The following is a 24,361-nucleotide window of genomic DNA, read 5'->3' on the forward strand; positions in this document are numbered from 1 at the left end:
AGATCTCAAAATCGACTGTCGAACTGCCTCCACATTTTCTGGCATCGTAACGGCCCGTTGTCGTCCTGATGATTTTTTCCACCACTCCCAGTTGTCTTAAAGTTCTCTACCCACAAAACAATCGATTTCCAATTGGGAACCGGACCTCTGGGCTTAATTCCGAAGTGAGTATGGAACGCATGCTGCACTGCCATGTAGGAATGGTTGTTCGAAAAATAGGCTTCGACAGCAAACGCACGCTGCTCACTTGTCCACCTCATGTTTCCTACTGAGGGGTATTAGACAAACTCCCACGACTGCTGCGTTCGCCGAGCCTATCCCCATTTTTCTGCGACCTCCCCTCCCTTCACAAAAAGGAAGTTTCTGTTGCCCACCCTGTACTTCTCATAGGCAAGTTGCACCAGCTATAAAGACTGGGAGCAGTACAAGACCCCTCCTTAACTTCCACCTGAGAAACACTTCACTGAAAGTTACATAGTGACTTTAATGAGATACTTCAATTTCTTACAATGAATTATCACTTTTGGTTGTATGGACTCAGTGATTTTTCCTTAACAGATTGGTTCAGTTGGCACTGATAGCTTATGAACCTGCTATGGCTTGCTTCCTGTAGACCCTTCTGTTATTAAGGCGTACATGTTCGATACATGGGCGAGATTATTTAACTCTTCAACATGGACATTTAAATAGTGCACCCAATGGTGTCCTGTGGTAGAATTTTTTTTTATATGTCCCCATGATGTTTGCATTGAAATGTTTATACTTTCATAATTAATTATGTATGTGAACATCAAGGAATGCAGCCTGTTGTGTTATCCTACATAACTTCTTCATTGTGTTTCCATCTCGACACAACTGCTACCAGGATCTCATTCACATTTCACTGCATATAATGAGTTTACCAATAAACACACATTATACACAGTGAAATGTGAATGAGATTCTGGTGGTTGTGTTGAGACAGAAACAGAATGAAGAAGTTATATGTATGTGAGATACTTTTATATGTATGGGGTGGGAATTCACTCTAGGTAATGACATTTATTGAGTATCGTTTAAGGATGGCCAAGTACCAAGTGAGGGACAGCAGGTATGCATTTCTCTACAAAACACTGTATCAGGAGTCTGAATTCCAGAGAGTCTGTTCCCATATTATTTGGCATGGAATGGTATATTGTCTTCAGAAGAGAAAATGTTGGATAGAATGGTACAGTGAACAACACTGAAAAGTCTTTGATTGCTTCCTTCAAAGTTGCAGAAGTAAGAGCACAAAATTGTAAACCATGCTTTACTGAAGAATTGAACTTACCAGTTTGTAAAAAAATTTTCAAGGTGATATTTGGTCCTGCAGTTATGGAAGAAATTATGAAGGAACCCTTATCAAAGAACATGGTCGATAGAAGAATCATGAAAATGTCTGAAGACATTACACATAATGAAAGGTTGCACACTGGTGAAAAATTCAGTTTGCAATTAGATGGAACTGTATATGTGAGGAATATCCCAGCTAATTTCCTTTGCAAGATCTGTGGCTGAGACTCAGATCATTCAGCTACTTTCTTTTTTTGCTTGGAAATGGAAACAACAAATGTCAGTGATATTTTTTACACAGTCAGTTCTTATTTTCAAGGCAGTAATGTATACTGGAATGCTGCAGTGGTGATGACCAGGCAATTCAGAGGATTATTAGCCTTCTCAAAAAAGATAATCCTTTTTTAATAACTATTCATTGCTTTTTACATCAGGAAATTGTTCTTACTAGAATCATTAGCAGGATAAACTATATCAAATCATGACCAGTGAAAAACAGATTATTCAAGAAGTTGTGCAGTGAAATGGGTGCAGACCACAATATGTTGTTACTTCATACCGCAATATGATGGTTGTCCTGATGCAAAATTTTGAATTGAGTCCTGGAGCTGCAGGAAGAAATGCAGTTATTGTAAAGGGAGAGAATCCTGAATTCTCAGCAGTGTTCAGTGACACAATGTGGTGTGCATAATTAGCATATCTAGCAGACATCCTCCTGAAATTCCAGCATTCAAGGTGAAAAAGAGAATTTAATCTCAGCAAGTGACAAAATGAGTGTGTTCTCAAGGTAATTGTCTGCATGGAGATCACTGTCAGAAAATAGGGATTTGTTGAGTACCCCCTTGTTAGAAGATGCAAGTCAGCTAAAACCTAAAGAGGACAAACATTTGCAAAAACTGGCTGGAAAACATTTACCAGATTTTCAAACAGCTTTGGTAATTACTTTCCATCTATCTCAACTATCAATAAAATGGGTAATGTCACCATACAGTGCCTTGCTGTGAAAGGAGTACCAATAACGCAGCAGGTCTTACTTCCACGGAAGAAGACCAATTGGTTTAAGTATCTGCAGGCACAATGTTAAAAAAGTAACCTTCCTTTGGATTAATTTTGGATTTACATAAGAAATGAGTATCCAGTGATTGCTAATAAGGCTTTGGATGTTTTACTACCTTTTGCAATGTAATATTTGTGTGAGAGTGCATTTTATAACTTAAATACATATGTGGAGAGTGAACTACATGTGTTTGTCAAGCACATGTCTCACTGACCTGACAAGAGTTTTAAATGGTAGTGTACATTTATTTATTTGGGGTCATTCATAATTGAGATCACATGGTTTAGGTCACTTTCTGACTTTTTCCAAGCTTGTCATGTTTTGACACACACTCTTGTCCCATGCTTTTGGATGTGGAACTCAACTGTGACTGACTGCCTAAAAAATTATCTTTAGTATGCCACGACCAAGTACACCTATCTCTGGGTGTTCTGTGGCTTGAAGAAGGTTGGGAATCACTGCAGTTAGAAAGTCCCTTCTGTCAATTGCGAGTCACTCTTTGCTCTACTCTTCTTTTATCTGCTGGCCAGCATACAATTTCTGAGCATAATTCTGGGCTACAGAGTCCTCCTTTCTTGATTGGGGGATATCTCATGTGGAGTGGGGGATTAGGTATTATAAAATAGTGGCAATTCCTACTTTACTTTATGGAAGTGAAATTTTGGTTTTAACATAAGAAGGATACAATCTTCTGACAGTATAAGTTTTTAAGATATGTCAAAGGATGTACTCATTTGGACAGGATGAAAAAATGGTGATACTAGAGAAGACTTATTTTCTGGCAGGTAATTTTCTGGAATTTGAAAGTGTACTGCTGAAGTTTATAGGTCACATAAAGCTGCAAAAAGGAAACAAGGATTTGTATATATCACACAAAATTACCCAATGAACTAACTGACAGTCTTCTTTCTTGGATAACAAGGCCAAGGAAAGGTCACTCAACAATTCTGGAGTAACACATTGTGGTTTAATGCATAATGGGCAGATCTATTTGAGCCAGCCAGGTACTCTCTCATCAGATGCATTTTTATGCCAGAAGGATTATTGAAATCTTTTCTGTATATATATCACCCACAAGGAGGATGTAAATGTACCAAAGCTGTAACAGGCTGATTCATTGGCAGATAGAAGAGAATGTAAATCACTGATGCCAGGTGACATTTCACACCTATAAAGCACATTTTCATACGTCATGAACTATTGTATATAGTTATTATGCAAAACTTTGAGGTTTTGTCTGTCTATTAGTTCGAGCAGATCAGTACCATTGGAAACAGACCACTAATTTGTGTAGTTGTTTATTTGTATTTTTTTCTTCCATGTTCTGTGCACAGATGAAGGAATTTGAAGGAAAGCATTAGAATTAGCAAATGTATGCACTGCATGACAGTATTCTGTCCCCTTTTGAAATCTGTATGACGTGTGGAAAACTACTGGTCATAATATGTGTGTAATTATTCTCTACACATTTTGCTTGGAACATCATTCTGATAAATATTTAACGAGCTAGGCTCACGTTGCATGCAAGAATACATGTATGCCTTCATTTAAATGGTCTGCTATTTCTGATAGATTTTAGCCAAAATTAGGTTGTGTTCATATATTTTAGTAAAATTCCCTAATATAAACTTTCATGAAAATCCATTAAGCAGTTCTCAAGTTTGTTACATGCAGATAGACTGCCATGGTAAAACTAACAGGTACATTTTTGCAACTTTGGTTGCCAAAAATTGAATTCAACTCAGAGTAATAGAACAGAAACTTTTATTTTGGTCAAGTTGCTCTGTTTATGATAAGTATTACTTGGTTAACCATTTGTCACTGATATGATCATCATACAGTTGTAAACAATACATATAAAAATATATAAAAATATGTATTATAAACTATACATCATATATTTCCACTTCTCCATTATCCAAATATGGATGTACAGGGATGTCGTCTGATGACAAAAAGTGAATTTACTTTACCATGGGTAACTGAATTTGAAAAGTATGTGCACTCTTGGTGAGCACATCATGCTAGATCAGTTATTGACAGCATGGTACAATTACATGTCATCACAGAACATCCCAGTATGAGTATTATATGAAGAAAACTAGTTCTTGTTTTAATAGACTTATTTGTCTTCATACAAACAAATTCTGAAATAGAATCAAGACATACTTTATCCCATGAACATGCCCATGTTTCACCACCAAATGTTTATATTGTAGTTTTAAACAACATTTTCAGAAGTATACAATACCTTTTCTCCCAGTAATATCTATAGAATTGTCTATAGATAGTGAAGATATATTTAATCTCTTCCAACGTGATGTGTGTCTGTAGGCTGGTCTATACGGTATATGTATTCACCCACGGCAAAGTATCCCAGATATTCAACATTATCAGGCTCAGTATCAATATGGTAATGTCCACCTTCAGCATGACCGAAACTGTGGAAGTGCTGAAGCCTCAGGTCTAAACCCTGCAAGAATAAACACGAGATTATGAAGAAATAAAACTTTTATTGCCAACAAAAAATCTCAGAATTAAGATTTTTGAAGCTGAAGGAGTCAGCTGATTTTCTTACCCTAGTGCAACTCTTACTGTTTTTTACCCTTTGCTACCCCTACTCTCACCCTTCTACATTTTTGACAACATGCTTTTATCTCAGATATGTGTCCATCCATCTACAAACATTGGAGCTGGTATACAGATATTTTACTTGAGGCATAAGAACATCAGTTTTTGAATCTTAAGTGAGGTTACTTCATGGGAGCCAGCAGCTCCTGGTGAAATGTGCTCTCAGAGGCTACAGTTGATTATGGTAGACGAGCTAGCCTGGAATGGTCCCTTAGAGAATACTGTACACAAGTCTAAAAATTATTTTTCATTATATGAAAGTGTTACTCCATCCCATTCTCTCACGCCAGGTACAGAATGCTAAGAGGAGTAAGTTACCAGTCCTCAGTAGGCAGTATGGTGACTGTTATTACCAGCTGTAACTGTCATTCCAACGCCAAATACAATATACATTTCTCAGTTTCTAAAAATACAGTGTGCTTTAGCTCCAACAGTCCCTAAAGATACACTGCTCCTGACATTAAATAACTTAAACTAAAGGAGGTAAAATTTTATATTAGTAAATTGTGGACTGCTGTGATGGTTGCTAAGTCACTGTCCTGAGTTTCCATATCAGAAGATCCATCAAACCCTACATAACTCAGAAAAAATATCTTGGTCTTCTGTAATGTTCCTGCATGAGACCATGTTTGTTACTGACAAAATGTATGAATGAAAAAGCACAGAGCTGAATCAGTGACAGCACTGTCTTGGATAATTATTTTGTATGGGAGCATGATATCAGAAAGGATTTGTATTTCTTTGTGCAGAGACATAAGCATCCTGTCCCAACCTGCTTATAACCTTGAGCTAGCAAGTGAGTCAAATCAGCATCCACATGGGCCTAGACAATACATTATGATTAATCTGAACTGTGTGCTTATCACTAGTAAATAAAATGGAAATCATGGCCGTTTACGTGACTGAAAATGGCAACTGCAACAAAATCACCAAGTGCTAAAACTGGTAATTTTTATATCAACTTACAGGGTCAGCTGATACTAATGTTCCAACAGCAATTAGAGGCGCAGACATGTTGTAAAAATGTAGCCACTTTTCCACTTCTTCATCAGTATTAATGGGCTCTGTTGAAAATTCTGGCATTATGTGTTGCTTGGCTTTCCCCTCTTTCAGAAGGAATGTTCCTCCCAAACCTGAGAAGGATCATTTATTAAATGCAACAGTTGGCACTGCTGATTCTTTAATGGTTTCTAATAACATTCACTACCGTACATATATGTTGCACATTGTACATTGTCTTAAATTATAGTTAATATGCACAATATTATGGAATTCATACTGTTGTATTTTGGATCGTAACACCATGCAGTCTTGCTGGCAGTAATGAGATTTCATAGGAACATGCTGGCTCCATCTTCAGAGCTCAAGTGTGTAAGTTGAGGAATTCCCTTGGTTATTTAGGCAGGTTGCAAGGAATGTGGTTACTGAGACCCATCTGACAGGGTATGGAAGAGGAATCTGATCCAGGCCAATGAGAAAATTACCATTTTAAAGGACACAGTCAATTTCTTGTCATAGGTGGGAATTGGATGAAGGAACAGCTCTTTTTAGAGACACAACATTGCTTTTAGGAGGACAGTTGGAATTGTGAAAAAGAGGCAAACCACAGTTTGAACAAACGGGTGTCATCTGTTCATGCAACATATGTCAGGTGTGTGACATAAGTGTGACCACTTTCCTCCAGATGGAACAGAAGAAACACTACCAGTTCTGCATGATATCAGAGTGTGAAAAAAAGCGGCATGAACATTGTCTAGATGTCGTTCAGCTAATATCCATGCAAAATCGCTTTCTTTGCGGCTGTATCAGCAGCTCTGGTGCTGGGTAGGCCAGTTTGGCCAGCAAGAGAATCAATTTTGCTTCTTAATGGAGGAATGCAGGTGGTACACATGGCATAGTATCTCAGTAATGGTTGAATGGTCAGGCCTGCATCCATGGAGACTGCATGTTGCTTAGATAGTTTGTGAGGTGACACTGCCAAGGTTCCCATCAAATGCTCGGAAGAGCATGGAATATGAAAGAGAGATTGGTCATATAGATGATGTTATAACTGAAGACATTAGAAGAAAGTGTCTTCACAAGCTGTAAAACCTTGAAAAACAACCCAGCAACATTGTACCATGTCCATTAAAAGCCAGAACTGCAGAGCCAGAGACAGCTGTTGCTAGGGAATGGCTTTGTAAACATGCTTCCACAGCAACCAAATCATGGGACCACTGCAACAGACAGGAACTGCTGGAACCAGTTGTTCTTCCAGAACACTGCAATCAGAGCCTGAATCACAACTAAATGTATGGTGGACTACAATGCCATACAAAAATTCCTCACAGAAAAAGCTCCACTTCTTTACATTTTACACATAGGTGGATAAACCTATTAAAGCTGTTATCAGGTATTTGCTTGACAATATTTCTGCAGAGGACACCCATGTGTCCTTCCAGGAGATAGACTATGACATCACCAGTGTAAAACAGATGACTGCCAAACGTCCCATTCCAGAAGGAGGATTTGCATATACCTCCATCCCCTTCTTCATAGTTATGCTACCAAGGAATCAATAAGCTCCAGAAATCTTCAAATTGACAACACTCTGTAACATAATTATAAAGGTCGATGCTTATGGATCCAAAAATCGGCTTTCAAAGTGCTATAATTTTCAGCGTTATGGTTTCATCTGAGTGCACTGCAGGCAGCCCCCTTGCTGCCTGTGGTTTGGGGGTGGTCATCACCATCACAAGTGCCCAGAGAAACAGAAATCAGAGTGTCCCAACCTGCTGCAATTGTGACCTGCAAGATGGAATGGCTGCACCCAGCGAATTACAAAGGCTTAAATCATGCAAAACAGGAGTACAGCACAGAAGGAACATGTTGGCGACAATACCAGGGTCAGCAGGAAGGATTTGCTTCTCAAAATACAAAACACCTGATCAATCATTTGCCGCCACTCTTTGAGGCTCAGATCAGCATCATCCACAGCAACCATCACAACACAAACAGCAATAGTCTTTGGGAAAAAATATGCATCAAAAGACCAATCAAATCTCAGGTCAGGGAAATATGCAAGTCAGTTTGACTTTCAAACAGATCACAACACAACACTTCAATGCATGAGGCTGGCAGATCACGTCACCCTAAATTTCAACAATAATGTGTCAACTGCTGCTGTCTTCTTTAGATACTGAGAAAGCCTTCGACTCAACATGGCACTCTGACCTGCTATATAACTTCTCAGAATTAGAATTTTTGGCAAGTTTTATTAAGCTGATTGCTTCTTTTCTCATTGACAGGAAATTTAAAGTCTTGGTGGAAAGCCAAGAAAAATAACAGGAGGGATATATCAAGGTTCTGTATTTGCCCCAGTATTGTACAGTCTGCACATAAATGATGTCGCGCGGCACCTGGAATCTATTTTGCTCTGTTTGTGGATGATGCTTGTATTTACATGACAGAAAAAAATGAACGTTGTCCAGTCTCTAAAAACTGCAATGTGGTCTCACTGCAGTGAAGTCATAGTACTGGAACATAAAGATCAATGAAGGGAAAACTCAGGCGATCTATTTCTTCAGAAGACTTGGAGTCCCAGATGACGTACTGCAACTAAATGGATGAGACATTCCCTTTGTAAATAATGTAATGTATCTGGGTGTCACCTTTGACAGGAGGATGACATGGAGACAACCATATTGAAAGGACAACAACCAAGGCCTTGCACACATACATAAGGACCTACTCTCTATTCAAAAGTGGGCGTTTAAGTACATATATTAAACTTACACTTTACAAAGCTCTGATTAGGTCAGCTGTAACTTATGCCTGTCCCACCTGGGAGTTTGTGGTGGACACTCATGTCTTGAAATTGCAGCACCTGCAGAACAGAGTACTCCGCGCTACTGGAAATCTTAACAGTTGCACATCAGTCTTCAAATTGCACGTGGCTTCCAAAATCCTTGTATGTAAGACTATATAACTTAATGTGCAGGACACAGGCAGAAGTAATCCTAAAATATGTGAAACCATATGTATATGGTATTGGATAAGGAGAAGCCAGGCACAGGAAGTATAAGCGGCTTAAACTTGGTGGTTGTCAGGCTTATGACCATTCAGCTGACTAACTGCAGTTTCAGAGCAGTTATATAAGGTAAGGCATAACCTGCTGCACAAGCCTGCATTGACAGGAAACCCATGTATATCTTGCATATATATATATTACTTAGTGTAATGCAGTGACAAAGGTTGCACAGAGTCCATAGTGACCTGGACGCCATGACAGCATGGACATACCCATGCTGAAACTACGGTGCAATAAACATAGCACCTACATGGAAAGATTCACCCCTGCCTTCGTTGAAGAGGAGGTCCCATTTCAAAATATGTACATATCTAGAAGAGAATAAAAATCTTGGTTTCATATCTCGAGGAGACTGAAGCCAGGAATGGCTGTACTGGTGAAGGCCAGCGACAATTGAACAGACTGACCGACTGTTCAGTTAGTTTTAAGTCAGAAGTGAGCACTAGCCTGCAATAGTGACTGGTAGCCAGATTAAGCTAGGAGTCAATGGACAGGAGTTGCGGCCATGAGATGGTAGCTGGTAAGGACATGAACATGGAAGCTGACGAATCTACAGTGTTAGGAGCCATTACCAAGCAATGACTGGTGAAGACACAGATGACTGAGATGGCGTGATGCATGCTGTAGTAAATTGCAGAGTGCGTGAATTTGCCATAGCCCTATAATTAATTGTAGTTAGAATTTATAAGAGTTCAGTAAATCCAGTTACCAATCCAAATCCCATGTCTAGTCACTAGATATGTGCAGTCTGGATAGACAGATAGGAGTTTCAAAAGTACCAGTGATTGGCCAGGACAGACAGTTCACCTTCCATGAAGTGGATGGTCTGAAGGTCACAGGGTGAACATATGAGTATGACACAAAAGGGTGGAATATGAAACAGTCTGTTGGGAATAATATGTGGTCAATAATTCTCTTCAGGCTCTAATAACATTTAAATATCTGAGGGCCACAGTAACAAATGAGAACTATATCTGTATAGAAATCAAGAGGAAATTGAATTCACAGAGTGCTTGGTACCATACATTAAAGACCTTTTGTCTTTGCATCTCCTGAAAACATACAGATTAAACTATTAAAAACTACAATTTCCCCAGTTTTGTATGGGTCTCTCACCTTGAGGAAAGTACACAGACATAGGGTCTTTGAGAACAAGTTCTTGAGGAGAATGTTTGGTCCTAGGGGAGAAGAAATGACAGAATTATGAAGAATAGAAGATAGTAAGGAGTTCCGTAATTTATACTGTGCACCAAATGTTACTAGAGTGAGCAAATCAAGGAAGAATAGTAAGAACATGCAATGCAGAATAGAAGACGAAAACTGAATACAAAATTTTTGTCAGAAAAAAGGCGTGAAGAAACCATTCAAATGACTAGTCGAAGGGCTATTGGCTTCTTGGGAAGAACACCGTTTGAAGGAGTTAGTGGTTATCACAAAAGTTCAGTATTCGAATGAAGTGAAAATATCTGTGAGCGAGATGACAACCAATAACCTGNTGAAAACTGAATACAAAATTTTTGTCAGAAAAAAAGGCGTGAAGAAACCATTCAAATGACTAGTCGAATGGCTATTGGCTTCTTGGGAAGAACACTGTTTCAAGGAGTTAGTGGTTATCACAAAAGTTCAGTATTTGAATGAAGTGAAAATATCTGTGAGCGAGATGACAACCAATAACCTGAAGAAGGAAATGAAAGCATTTCCTTAAATGCTGGTACACTGAACATACTTAAGATAATGAAACATGTTTATCTCAATTGTGATAAAACTGGCAGTGTTTTACAGTAATGGAAACTTCTGGCTATAGCACCACTTATCTGGCTCTACCAGTTCTGACAGTATTTGTATCTTATCTTATATTCACTGGGAGTACCAAGTGAGCAGATTCCATTAGGGTGCCAGTGAGTGCTACAACTCACTACATTAAATTGGAAGTCCATGATTTATTCTGACCGTCTTACAGTGCATACATTTATTCACCTTACTCTTCTCTCTTGCACTACATGTTTCAGCACTAAAGTGCTATCTTCAGGTGCTTTTCGATGTACGTCGAACTACTGCATTGCATGCCCTGTTGTCTTTATACTAAAATAACTAAAATATATATTCGTCATATATATTGCTAAATTTTAAATATTAAAAATGTTAAAACTGTTCAGGATTTGTCATCCTTATGTCGTATTTCAGTACGCGAGTCACACCTATCTTCTTCTGTCGGAGTATAACACACGCAGTCACAGGAGTAAGACACAACACAAAGCACAATACACATGAACGTAGGAATAATACTAAGAATTTTGTTAAAATGAGTTAAAACTTATTTCTTCTTCAATCAATCCTCCATAGTTGTGGCATTCTGTGGTTTCTTGAGCGGTTTGTGGAGTATTCTTATAATGCACAGTGGTTGTGTTGTTTGAGATCTGTATTCTGTATGATATGGTGTTGTGTGATTTCTATTGATGGTTATCACCCACAGAATTCCAGAAGTCATGGAATAATGGAAATGTGGAGTATGAATTGAAAGAACAAGTTTTGACCAGTTTTAACAAAATTCAACCATATTATTTTTTTTTTGCTAGTTGGGTGGGACCAAGTCCCTTGTATGCGGCCACTTCTGACCTACTGTACCAGCCCCAGATGATAGGTGAGGGTGATTGTGGAGTAATTGGTGGAATGAAGATTGGCAGGGGAAACCGAAGTACTTGGAGAAAACCTGCCCCAGCACCACTTTGTCCACCACAAATCCCACTTGACCAGACCCGGGATCGAACATGGGCTGCCGCGATGGGAAGCCAGCGACTAACCGCTCGAGCTACGGCATGGCCTAAATTCAACCATAACTGGAACTAGCTGTAATGAAGTTTTAGAACAACGAACTAGGAAAAACAATACAGTGCAGCAATTATGTAAAAGTATCTACCTGATGATGACAGCATAACGCCAAAACGTGTTGTAGAAGTAACATTTATTAAAAATGTAACAATGTGGCACACCAACAGTTTAAAAACATAAAAAGTTGCACCTTCAGGACTGCCCTTGCAAATTAAAATTATGTAAAATTATGCAATTATGTAAAAGTATCTACCTGATGATGACAGCATAACGCCAAAACATGTTGTAGAAGTAACATTTATTAAAAATGTAACAATGTGGCACACCAACAGTTTAAAAACATAAAAAGTTGCACCTTCAGGACTGCCCTTGCAAATTAAAATTATGTAAAATTATGCAATTATGTAAAAGTATCTACCTGATGATGACAGCATAACGCCAAAACATGTTGTAGAAGTAACATTTATTAAAAATGTAACAATGTGGCACACCAACAGTTTAAAAACATAAAAAGTTGCACCTTCAGGACTGCCCTTGCAAATTAAAATGTTCTACTGGATTCGGCATAGCAGAGAGTTAATAAATTTGCAGGACTGATGTAGTGAAATTCTTACCAACAGCCTTCTCCTTATATTGGACTTGAAGAGATTTTCTGATACTGGCAATAAAGTCGTCCTTTCCAATTCTTTTCTTACAGCTAATTCGGAGAACCTGAAAGAATACAGTGGAACATTACAGCAGGTCTAATAAGTATTTATAAAGGATGAAGTGCATTCTATGGGTCAAAGGATTGAACCAGGTTGACTTCAATATCAGTCTGGTAGCAGTAGTAGTGATGTTCATAGTAGCTGTTCCTGTAATATATCTTGAGAATGGCCAGTCCTACTCCAGAATCATCAATAGTATCAATGTCACCTAAGAAAAATATTGTGACAAGATGACTGAAAAGTCGTCTGCTGCTAGGCAACGGCTCGATAACTTACAAGTCACACAACAATAGAGGGGCTGTTGGAAGCAGTATCTTCTATTCAGTACATCCTGAGGCTATATTGCGAGTTAATGTAAGATAAGCACAAAAATAACATGCAAGTATATAGTTTTGTACATAATAATATTAACAGTTTTTGATAATGAAAAAATATTCTGAACTGAATTCAGTCTCTTGATTTCTTCATTTAAGGAAGTTATGTTATAATTCTGCCTGCTTTCTGGTATGAACACACACTTAACTTTCTCTATGTTCACTTCTAGACAAACCTTATCATTAGTATCTATTATCGACTTCTGTGTTCTCATGATAATTATGTTTTACCCAATCACATCAACAGCACAGACCAGATGCTGATGTGTTGAATTCAAATTTCAGCCCTTCGCTTCTACTGTCATCTTCTAATGCAAAGTTAACAAGCAAAGGTATTAAAGCATCTCCTTGTTTTGAACCATGCTAAATAAGAAACATATAAGGCTTTCCTATGTGGATTTCATTATAGGCTTCATTTAAGCACATTTTAATTAGCATACTTAGATCTGTAAGTAAAATGAAAGAGCACATCAACTACTTACACATTTCAAAAAAGTTTACAATTCTGTCAGGAAGGAAGTACTGAAGAGCAGTTCCTCAAAAATGCTGTTGTCTGCATCACCACTTTTATCTGCAGTTGGTGTATCATCATTCAGAACAGCATCGTACCAGAAAGCCAGTATTATACGTGATATTCAGTTACTAAGAAACTCTACCCTCTTAACTGAAGATATGGTCCACTTGTGCACAAGAAATCTTGTCCCTACCTGATGACTCTCATAGGAAAATATATAATCATTTGCTGATTCAGGGCCATCCTTGTCCCATCTTACCTGTACTCCCACTAATTCTAATTTATATTTTTCTAGTTCTCTTGCTGCTATTATCAGTGAACCTGACCTACTGAGACACCTTCCACTCCAAGTTCCAGATCATATGTCTATTTTCCATTGCTCAGGTGGCTTCGAAGGATCTGTTAAGGCCTGAAGCCAGGTATAACGTTTTGTAACATGCTGGATTGTTATGGTGAGAAGCTATTAGAGCCCACCAAGGTTCCTTAGACAAAGGATTATTTCATGTCAGCTGTCAGGGGCTGCTAATTCAACATACTGTCAGGTGTTAGTCACTAGACAAAGGGTTCAGATTGGTAACTGGATTTATGGAACACTTATAACTCGCAGCTACAAATAATTATAATGCTATCACTAATTTACACACTTAACAACCACAAATCACTGAAAACACTAGGTTTTCTCAGTCTGCTATATCTTTACTTGTTGTCACTTAGCAGCAGCTCCCAACAGTGTACTCTCTTGACTTTCAAACAGTTATCATGGCATCACCAGCCATCACTGATTAACTATTTGGCCTGTCCAGTTGTTCTCATTACATGACCTCATCATGGACCATATATGTATACTTGAATAAGACACCTTCTCCAGCAGTTACTCTATCGCTGCATGTATATCTGTTTCCACAGTACATATTTACTGAGTCATTACATAGCAGTGGATGACTTCTCTTGTTGAACTATTCCATCATCATGTCACAGTACTTACAGCTACCATCCATTTAACATGGAATGAAAGAAACATTCAGTACTAATTAATATCAAACTGCAAAGTTTTTAAGACACAAAAAAGTAAAATACTACTTACTTTTCCCGGTTTTCCTTCACTACAGAAGATATTAGCAAGCAAGGCACAACGTGTTTCAGTATCAGGAAGACGTTCCAATATACAGCTGCCATCTTTGGTGTCCACTTTTGATATTCTTGTATGATTATTAACTTTTCCTCCATTTACTTCAAGATTGATTATCATCTAATAAGAAAATGGAGAAGGGACAAGAAAATATTGTCTTAGTCAACAAAACTGTTACCTGAATTTGTATTCTATCTAAAATGGAACACAATACAGAATACTTCTCTTCATATAATGCAATTCCAGACAGTACTACATTTTCAGAATTACCTCACAGTTTACTCCAGCATATGGCCATGGTCCAGCACCTGCTCCTATTAGGAAGCTTGGTTCAACATCTGTAAGCTTCCCAATGTATGACATGTTATAGAGTTTTTCCCTCCGAACCAGGGGAAGCAAGTAGGGTGGTCCACCAATTTCCACCAACCTTGGTTTACCTCCCAAACCTATTTGTAACAGCAATGAAGAGGAAGATGAAGAAGAAGATGATGATGATGATAGGCCTACAGACTAGGTCTCCTGACTGAAGGGTTTTATGGTTTTCCTCAGTACCTCCTGATAAATGTTGGAACAGTAGCTGAAGTTAGGCCACACCCATTTCCATCTACACTTATGAGTATTCCAGTTCATTCTGCCATTTTGTACTGCATTCTCCAAGCTATTAAGTGTGCCATTAAAATAAAATAGATAACTACAATAATGATCTGTTTCCTGATATGTGGATTACCATAGAAGCCTTTGTGCATAAGGGAACAGCTGTACATAGCGCTCTTTTCTTATAAAAACAAGTTTGACACTACTGTTAGGCTCAGTTTTAGCATCAAGGTTGACACATATACCGTCCTGATGCGCTACTTTTGACTTACAAATAAAACTAAATAGTATGCATTCCAGTGAATACCAAATGAAGAAAAGCACCAGCTTTCCTCTATTTTTGACAAAGATGTGAATACTTGTATGGAAAGCCTGTGTATAACTAAAACAAATTAGGAAATGTGCACATGATAATAAATTTGGTGAATTTGCTAAATTCTGTTTGACTATCTAAAAAACTGTTAGACTTGTGGAAAAAGTGTATTTGGTGTAAAATTTGTGTTTCATTTTGATCTACAGCTTTTGTTCCTAATATTTATTGCTGAGATGAACATTTTATACTTCAGTAAAGCTCACTGTATTAGTAGTTAATATAATGATTCTATCTGTAACTCAGCCTATACAGCAACTAGTAATTAGTTGATAGTGAATAAAGTGGAAAGGCTGAGGAAAGAAGCAGTCATGGGCTAGTTTTTATGGAGACTGAGGAAGACCATGAAAAACTTCAGTCAGGACAGCCAGTGCCCTAGCAGATATTCAAAGCAGAATAAAAATCAGAAGCATTGCCACTTGGGCCAACCTGCTCACTGTTAAACTTAAGACATGTACAGAAACACATATAGATTTTCATGTACAGTATTTGTTAGCAGTGCTCGATTTTAACCCAAATTTGAATAGGTCAGAAACTTTTACTTTGTCTTAGTATAAATTTCATGGAAAGCTGTTCAGCTGTTCTTGAGGTGTTTCGTGCATACAGATGGATAGATGTGACTCTAAAACAGCCTGGAAAGATGCAAATGTGCCTAGAAATAAAAATAGTAATAATCTGTATAGCATTAAAAATCATTTGTCCTGACTTTCTCTCAGTGTCAGCAAGGAAGGAATTCTGTTACATAGACACAAACAGTGTGACAAACTGATATGATATGGATGCTGTCTTACAGCCAAAACAGAATACATTTTCCACGTCCCCTTTAAATTGCAATGAATCCCTGAATTCTGGGATACAATTCAGAAATGTCTTGAAAAGGATGAATATTCTTAACATTTATCAAAGCCTAAAATTAATAAATAATATTCATAATTAAAAATGAAATGTAGTGAAAGTACCATGTTCACAGCATTTAACAGATTAAAGAATGAAAAGTTTTGCTTTTACATGGAAAGTTCCTACCCAACAATGCTTTAAAAATTCACTGTACATTATTGCTGCATGACTACATAGAGTAGTATAAGAGTATCCATAAAGTCTGTAGACATAGAAAAAAGAAATTTACTCTTGTTTCTTTCTCATACAGATAGATATCTGAAATGTTGAAAATGACAGATGAATACTACCCACAAAACAATTACAGGCACTAAATTCAATCCGCATTAGCTTTAGATTTTATAAAAATTATCCAAATTGTGCATAAATGTGGCAATGGTTTATGAATGCTTTGAATGAAATGATGGTTCCAGCATTAACTGCATCCCTTTTCATGAAGCAACTTTTTATGTTACAAATGAGGTAAACACCCACATAAGAATTGGTAACAGGGAAATCCACACTGGTTTCCTCCTTCAAAGGAAAATTAAATGGTGAAAGTAATGATGTAGTATGGTTTGTAGTGAGGTCATATTTCAGTGAAGTTTATCTCCACAGAAAATGTTACTGATTGAAATTACTCACAAAGATTATTGCACAGTTGATGCCACAGCTATCCAGAATTGGCAAAGTTAAGTTCTAGTGATGTTAACAGAATGGAGTGCTACCCCACTATACTGGCCTTTGGATAATCTGTCTGTAGATCTAGTGGCCTTGGGTAGGAAAGAATGTAGACTGATAACAGGTGTGGGATTGTCAATGTTCTAAAAGACAACTATGTAAAACTGTAACAATTGTATATATTAAATTGTATAAATTGAATGTACAGAATAGCTGCGATGGTATGTGGAATGTCAAAAGTTGGCTGGCCCTCAAAAGGGCAGTTTGCTTCACTGCGAGTGCGCTGGCAGAATTTGCTCCTTCATAGTAGGCCAAGTCTTATGGCCGTTCAGCTGGCCTGTCTGGCCAGTGATGTAGTGCTGCATGCACCAGTAGAAACAGCTGCCTACGGTGTGGTTGCTGGAGTTTCGGAAGCTGCGTTAGTTGCCTGGTCGCAGAGCATGGTCACTGGAGACTTGCGGCAACTACATCAGTTGCCTGGTCGCAGAGCATGGTCGCTGGAGATTTGCGGCAACCACGTCAGTTGCCTGGTCGCAGTGAAGAGCTGATGACTCTGACTAATCGCTCTGAACTGAATGTGATCACTGAAGATTGCAAACTGTGGGCTCTGCCTTTTATACCATGCTTGATGGGTGGAGCGAAACTTGCAGTTGTGATTGTGATTGGCTAGCGCGCGCTATGATGTAAAGGTGGGCTGGACAGCGAGTGCTGTATAAATACGAATGTTGGCAGCAATGTGATTGGTTAATGCATGTGATGATCCACAGGTGGGTTGGACATCGAGTGCTGTATAAATATGTGCATCGACAGCAATGTGATATTGACCTAGGAGTGAGTGTTGTCTGTTAGATCGGCGAAACAGCGTGTAAGTATGTGGGATGTTCCCACACAGGACTATTTACTGGCCTCTGCACATAGCAACAGCACCTACCTATATGCAAGATACAATATACAGACAGGAGGAGGAATCCTCCTACTACATACATTGTCCATGCCCAACTTTGGTTGGGCATAGAATGGAAACCTTCAGCTCTGCAGGATTAGAGCCAAAAGATATTACAAGGATATGAATCAAACAGGTTCTGACTCTAGCTCTGAAGGCAAGGCTCTTTGACTTGTCCCAGATAATCGGGTGCATAATGGACCCAGTAGTTGTCTGAATGTTTGAGGTGACTGAAGTCGTTCCTCCCATGTCAGTACAGAATATTGAATACACCATTATATTGTAGCGATTAATCACTGGCTATATGAGCAATTTCTTAATGGTTGGGCCTGATAATGTGATGATGTGGAGTGGGCTCCAAGGTCTCCAGAACTTACCTCCATGAATTTATTTTTTCTGGGATTACAGTAAATCTCAAGTTTATGGAGTGAATATTAAAAACACAGATCATCATATTGAACCCAGGTGAAAAGCATGCTGTGTTTCATAACAATGTTGCTATGTTGTNCTATCTCAAATTTATGGAGTGAATATTAAAAACACAGATCATCATATTGAACCAGGTGAAAAGCATGCTGTGTTTCATAACAATGTTGCTATGTTGTTATATATTTACATTAATTTCAGGCACATTACATTGATAATATGTTCTGTATATTGGGAACAACACATCAAAAAATTATAATCCATTTCCCACTATCTCAAGACTCTATGGATGCCCTGTATAATTATGTATATGTGAGGTATGAGTAATAGTAATGTATTGCCTGTAACTAATACGTATCAGAAATGATACCTGAAAGTTTTGTGTTATACTTACAAGATATTCATTTATAAATTAAGCTTGTGTCATATCACATAATGTAGTAACGAGCTGCAATTCTCACCTTTACATGCTAAAGTGAAAGGCTCTTTTGTGAGATCAGGACAGTCAACAATCTCGACGAAAACTGTTTCAAAATTAGATGTTAAACCACTACCCAACACTGCAACAAAGAAAACCTACATATCAAAATGCAGGACATTAATGTGGTAGATCTTTCTCAGCTGCATAATCTATGCTTCTGTCTTAACCTGCACTTCATATAACCATACTTAGCTGGGAGTTCAAAGTTATTTGGAGCTAGGGGGGAGTGATCATTAATCTTCTTCATTTGGAAATATGGGATTTTAAATTCCCCAGTATTACATACTTAGTGGTTGGATTTTAATTTGAGGGAAATGGTATTAATAGTGAAAAGATGCAACACTAGATCAATTAGGCTGCATGAATATGCTGTTTAAGTAGTGCAATGCATTGCGAATAAAGGTTAAAAGATATACCTAATTCTCTCTCTTTTCTCTATGGCTCTACAGCCCTTTGTAGCTTAGCTGTTTTTTTTTTCAGTTCCTTAATCCTAAACACATGTGGTAGGACTCCTTGGATGGGGATCAGCCCATCACAAGGCTGGTACGAACACACAGAACAACACAAACACAGGCCAAACACACATGGACATTCATGCCTCATGCGGGATTTTAATCTATGACCCCAGTGTTTGTGTGGGCAAAGATGGTTAATGCCTTAGACTGCACAGCCACTGTGATTGGCATAGCTTGCCCTAGAAATTACAATTCATAGTTTAAAATGTATAAAGTTTTTCCACTTTTCATAACTAGACTGGATTAGATTTAAGGGATGGACAGTAAATAACAATGAATATTTACTAGTCCCAGTTTGAATAAAAATCCATTCAAATAGTAGTCTCCTGTAAGTACTTCTGTCAAATGTCTCAGCTGGTTCCTACTGAGCTCTAATAGCGCCCCAGTTCTTTAGGCAGAGAATTCCCAAAGGCAACACTTCACATGATTTTTGCCAGGTATGGAATTTCATTATTCTTGGTGGTCTCCCTTCATCCAGTCCAATTGGCCCACTTGGCAACTCCACCCAGGATGCCACATGATGGTTTAGGTTGTGTTACTGGATGTCCGGATCCAGCCCTTGCTATCTAACCAGCGATCTCATTCCCTTAAATTCTCCTGTGTTGTGGCACCCACATCAGCTGGATATACTATGTTCATTTTCATTAGGGATTAATGGCAATCCCGGGCCAATTTAGAATCGACTTTTCTATAACACCAACAAGCAGAATCCCTCTTGAGCAGTTAATAATCACAGTTAGTGAAGAAATGTCTTGCCCTCTATCCTCAGCCAGACAATTTTCTTTAAATCTATATAATACTGTCATCCCAACCATGTCTAGGTCTTCATAGTGATCTCTTCCCTCTAGTTTTAAACTGAAATTTTGTGCAAATTTCCCAGCTCTCCTGTTGTTACCTGCCCAACCCACATCATCGTCCCTGATCTCACTTACCCTAATAATATTTTGTGCACAGCATGAATTATGAAGCTCTTAAGTATATAATTTTCTCCAAGCCCCCTTACTTCCTTCCTCTTAGGCTCAAATATTTGCCTCAGCACCCCATTCTCAAACCCCCTTAATGTATGTCACACCAAATTTCATACACATACAATACAACAGGCAAATCATAGTTTTGTTATATTTTGATCATATTTTTAGATACAAGATAGAAAGACATATGATTCTGAGCTCACACTTAGGCACATTTCATATATACATGCTCATGCAATTCACTTCAATATTTAATGGTTGTTTTCTGTCTTGAAAACAATCAACTTCTCAAGATGAACTAGATTATTTAAAAATACGTTTAGATCTGCAAGTGAACTGGTAATCTATATTGTATAATTTGTAACAACTAAATTTATACATGATAATTTCTGTATGGGTCCTAAATACCTAGTTTATTTTACATTTGAAATGGAGTGGAGTTTCTATGAGATATCAAACAAATGCAAGAAGGCAACTTTGTGTTCACACACTTTAGTGAAAAGCATCTACATAATTTCTTGATTTATGACAAAGCTGTGGTTGTGTGACGATACAACACATTGCACTTTAGTCTCACAGTTCTTAAGACAACATGTGAGATGTTAGTCATTTGACATAATGTGCTAGCTATATACTTGATGCCAGAAACTGTTTCTTTTGGAAAATCTTTGTATCCCTGCTCAGAGATAAATGACTTACCTTTAACAAGTTCCTCAAGGGTAGGAACAAACAAAGATTTACTTGCAACTGGTGGATTTTCTATCACAGTAGCAGCCATATTTTTCATTATATATCTTGACAGTTCTGAAATGAACTATGTGAAATAAATAAAAAATTATTTCAAAGGAAAACACAAATATCGTTCATATGTTATCACTGGAACTAACAACTTCTAAACTAAGGTTTCTATATGCAGTATCTTCAATATTTCAGATTACACAATGTTTGTCATTCAAGTTGCAGTTCATTTTATTGCTATCTTATCATTTTTAGAGGAAAAACACTTGATCCTGACAACTCATTAAATATGTCTTAAGTAACTGGAAGTTACATAATGCTTGTTATAGATTATTTTCTTGAAAGCCTACTCAGAATTGTAACTTGGATTTAATCATAAGGTTAGTCCAGTATATTTCCAAAATTACAGAAAACAATGTCAGTTGGAAAATTAATTCCATAATGTAGCATCATGTTGTGTTTAGTTGCATAGGCTGTATTTAACTGTCATATACACACAACACACTAGTGATGTCTACTTGTAATTATCTATTAATCACAATTAAGTGGATCAGTGAATAATTACAAGTAAACAGCATCAATGATGTACTGCATATTAATGATAGTTATACACATCCTATTCAACTGGAGTCACCTGGCAGAAATATAGAACTAATGGACAAAACAGAGGGCAGAACAGAATGCCACAGTGTAGACATTACCATTCCTGAAAAATGCCGTTTTCTGGGATGTGTGTAGTCCCAGTCTACAGACACCTGCTAATACTTATTCATTGCTCACGGATTTCTTATACCCTGAAGATAAAGGCAATACGTTCCTCTGAAACATCAGTTAACAAAATACCTACACAGCGCCACATCCCAGAAGACGGCATTCTTCATAGTGACCACCGTGAAAACCTCAAATTTTACATTACCCCATTCCTGTCTCCAGATAAATAATTAGTCTAACTGTACTTTTTATAGCATTCCTGGTTTCATATCAGGATGGTACAGTAACAACAGACACCACATAGCTCACCAAACTATGAAGGATTTGGTCTTAAAATAAACACCTTTTAAAATCTTAGCTTTCTTTCTACATTGGGACCACATTATGTGCCATAAAGTGTGTGACCTAAGTAAATGGAAGCAGTTTTCTTGGATACTACATTTTTGTGGGGGGAAGAAAACTTATTTTATAATTCTGCTGAGGGAAAAGGTGGTCATCGGGGCACATCAGGCATTGTTTCACAAACAATACCATCAGCATAGGCTTATGAGATGTTCATCGATGGGTTGCCGTTTTGGGATAGCATGCTCCTCCGAAACTTCAACCTTCTGCCAGACAACACGGCGTCACGCCTCAGAACACAGTTATCTTCGCAGCTAATCATTGATTATATATTTACTGTAGTCTGGTGTAGCTAAAGATACATTCTCCGGTGCCGCTAGCTTTATTATCAAAGATTAGTTTAAAATGTATCATGATTTACACGGCGAGTGACGTACTGTATTATGATTATGCCGCTAATCCATGAATATATATGTCTAGTTTGATTCTCCTGGTTTAAAATTCTGAATTGGAACACGCGCGTCAACAAAACATTCACACACTCTGGTACAGTCACTACCGGTCACTATAACACACATGGAGAGAGATCCACGTCAACTTTCAGTACAAAAAAAAACTATTCGGGAGATAGTATTTTCCCCTCCACTGCAATAGAGCGAGATGAGCTAGACAGCGCTATGAACAGATTCTCAAGAAGGCAGTGGAAGAAAGTGCAGAAATGTAATGGGGTTAAGGAATGTAGACGTTGATTATAACAAATCGTATGCGTATAATAACTTGTGACAGAGTTAATAAAATGAAGCTGTTCAAATTGATAGTTCATCATAAAAATTTTAGTGGTTGGTATCCATAGGTCCATAATATACATTATTCCATAAGTTTTTAGGTTATTGGTTGTTACTCATAACATTTGCTGTAAATTAACCGTTTCCGGACCTAAGCACATTATAATGACAGGTCATAATTACTGGGTTTTTGGACTTCGCCCACCGTTCGGTACTCGAAGAAACACCAGAGAACACAACATTTCGGGAACTGGATTTGTTTCCGTCGTCAGGTGAAAGGGGAGACAGGGGAGCTGAATCAGCTCTTTCTGACAGACCCAGCAGAGTTGATGCCTCCCCGCTCGCCTGAAGACAGAAACATCCAGTTCCTGAAACGTGTTTTGTAGTGCTTTTTAAAATAACAGGTGACGGACAAAACCCAAAAGCCCAGTAATTCTCAGTGTTATACACCATAATCGAAACCACTTAGAATCTACATGATTGATCACATTTATTAGGTGGACGGTAAGGTAAAGTAAAAGCCTGAAGTTTTCTCTGGGCTTAATTAAGCACCACACCGTGAAGACACATGAGGGAATAGAGATATATCTTCATTTATACTGAACACAGCAGTTTACAGAAGCTAGTGTTTGCTTCATGATCCTGCTGCTCCCCCCCTCCCCCAAAAGAAAGAAAGATTCCCAATACCACTGGACAGTACACTGGGTGAGTTCTCAGAACCAGTTCTGTCCTCGTGGAGAAAAGAAAGAATGCCTTATCCATGTCAGAGGTCAAACCCTGGTTCCTCAGTCCAGCTTATCAGCCTAGTTGCTATACCAACTAAGCTATTATGGCTTCCATGAAATATGTGGAAGCAGTCTGTGTATGTATGTAAGGGGTGGGCCATAAAAACTGGTCCCCGCACTGCAACCCCCAGTGATATATTGTGCTTCCCCTTGGATTAGCCCTTTATTAATCCTACACTTTTAATAAAGTGTAGGACCCTGCTTATGGGTGCGTCATAAAATTAATAAATATAAAAAAAATATATATATATAATATAAATAACTTAAAATCTGTATACTGTGCATATTATCACTCTTAAGTGAAATATGTAATAATATACTGGGGTAATACTCCTGATTGTCATAAGGTTTTTCTTATGCAAAAGAAAATAATAAGAATAATGATGGGAGTGGGACCAACCCACACTTGTCATGACCTATTTAAAAAGCTTGAAATATTGCCAATTCCTGTGTATACTTCCTTTCACTTATGACATATGTTGTGAACAACTACGATAAGTTTTTGAAAAATAACTCTATATA

At 37.9% G+C, this 24,361-nt stretch overlaps 2 protein-coding genes across 7 annotated transcripts in view; one reads left to right on the top strand and one right to left on the bottom strand.

Annotated features, from left to right (window-relative positions):
* Positions 1-4,115: 4,115 nt before the first annotated feature.
* LOC111861677 (ester hydrolase C11orf54 homolog) lies at positions 4,116-22,854 on the bottom strand. 6 transcript variants are annotated; one of them, XM_023846444.2, is made up of 8 exons: positions 22,707-22,854; positions 21,178-21,282; positions 18,973-19,071; positions 14,892-15,067; positions 14,577-14,741; positions 12,512-12,608; positions 5,966-6,132; positions 4,116-4,841 (listed from the first exon to the last, which is right to left on the bottom strand). In XM_023846444.2, the coding sequence occupies exons 2-8, from the start codon at positions 21,263-21,265 to the stop codon at positions 4,671-4,673; spliced, it is 963 nt and encodes a 320-aa protein (XP_023702212.1). In that variant the 5' UTR covers positions 21,266-21,282; positions 22,707-22,854; the 3' UTR covers positions 4,116-4,670. The 6 variants fall into 6 exon arrangements, with proteins under 6 accessions (XP_023702212.1, XP_023702211.1, XP_023702215.1 ...); XM_023846443.2 differs by having other exon boundaries at positions 21,178-21,292; XM_023846447.2 differs by lacking the exon at positions 22,707-22,854 and adding an exon at positions 22,607-22,697.
* A 129-nt stretch (positions 22,855-22,983) lies between these two features.
* The window catches only part of LOC111861680 (GATOR complex protein Iml1), a gene marked incomplete in the record, with an annotated part of 91,661 nt that continues 90,283 nt past the window's right edge, over positions 22,984-24,361 (top strand). The window contains 1 exon segment of the mRNA XM_033750413.1: positions 22,984-23,108. Within this exon segment, the coding sequence (XP_033606304.1) occupies positions 23,033-23,108 (76 nt within the window).

Source organism: Cryptotermes secundus, unplaced genomic scaffold (genome assembly GCF_002891405.2).
Source record: "Cryptotermes secundus unplaced genomic scaffold, Csec_1.0 scaffold185, whole genome shotgun sequence".
Lineage (NCBI taxonomy): Eukaryota > Metazoa > Arthropoda > Insecta > Blattodea > Kalotermitidae > Cryptotermes > Cryptotermes secundus.

Bases quoted from the DNA above. Each gene is read 5' to 3' on its own strand.
- LOC111861677 (XM_023846442.1), bottom strand. The intron at 12,609-14,576 runs GTAAGTAGTATT...GTATTCTTTCAG, and splicing joins GTGAAGGAAAACCGGGAAAA to GTTCTCCGAATTAGCTGTAA. The intron at 4,842-5,965 runs GTAAGTTGATAT...TTATTCTTGCAG, and splicing joins CATTAGTATCAGCTGACCCT to GGTTTAGACCTGAGGCTTCA.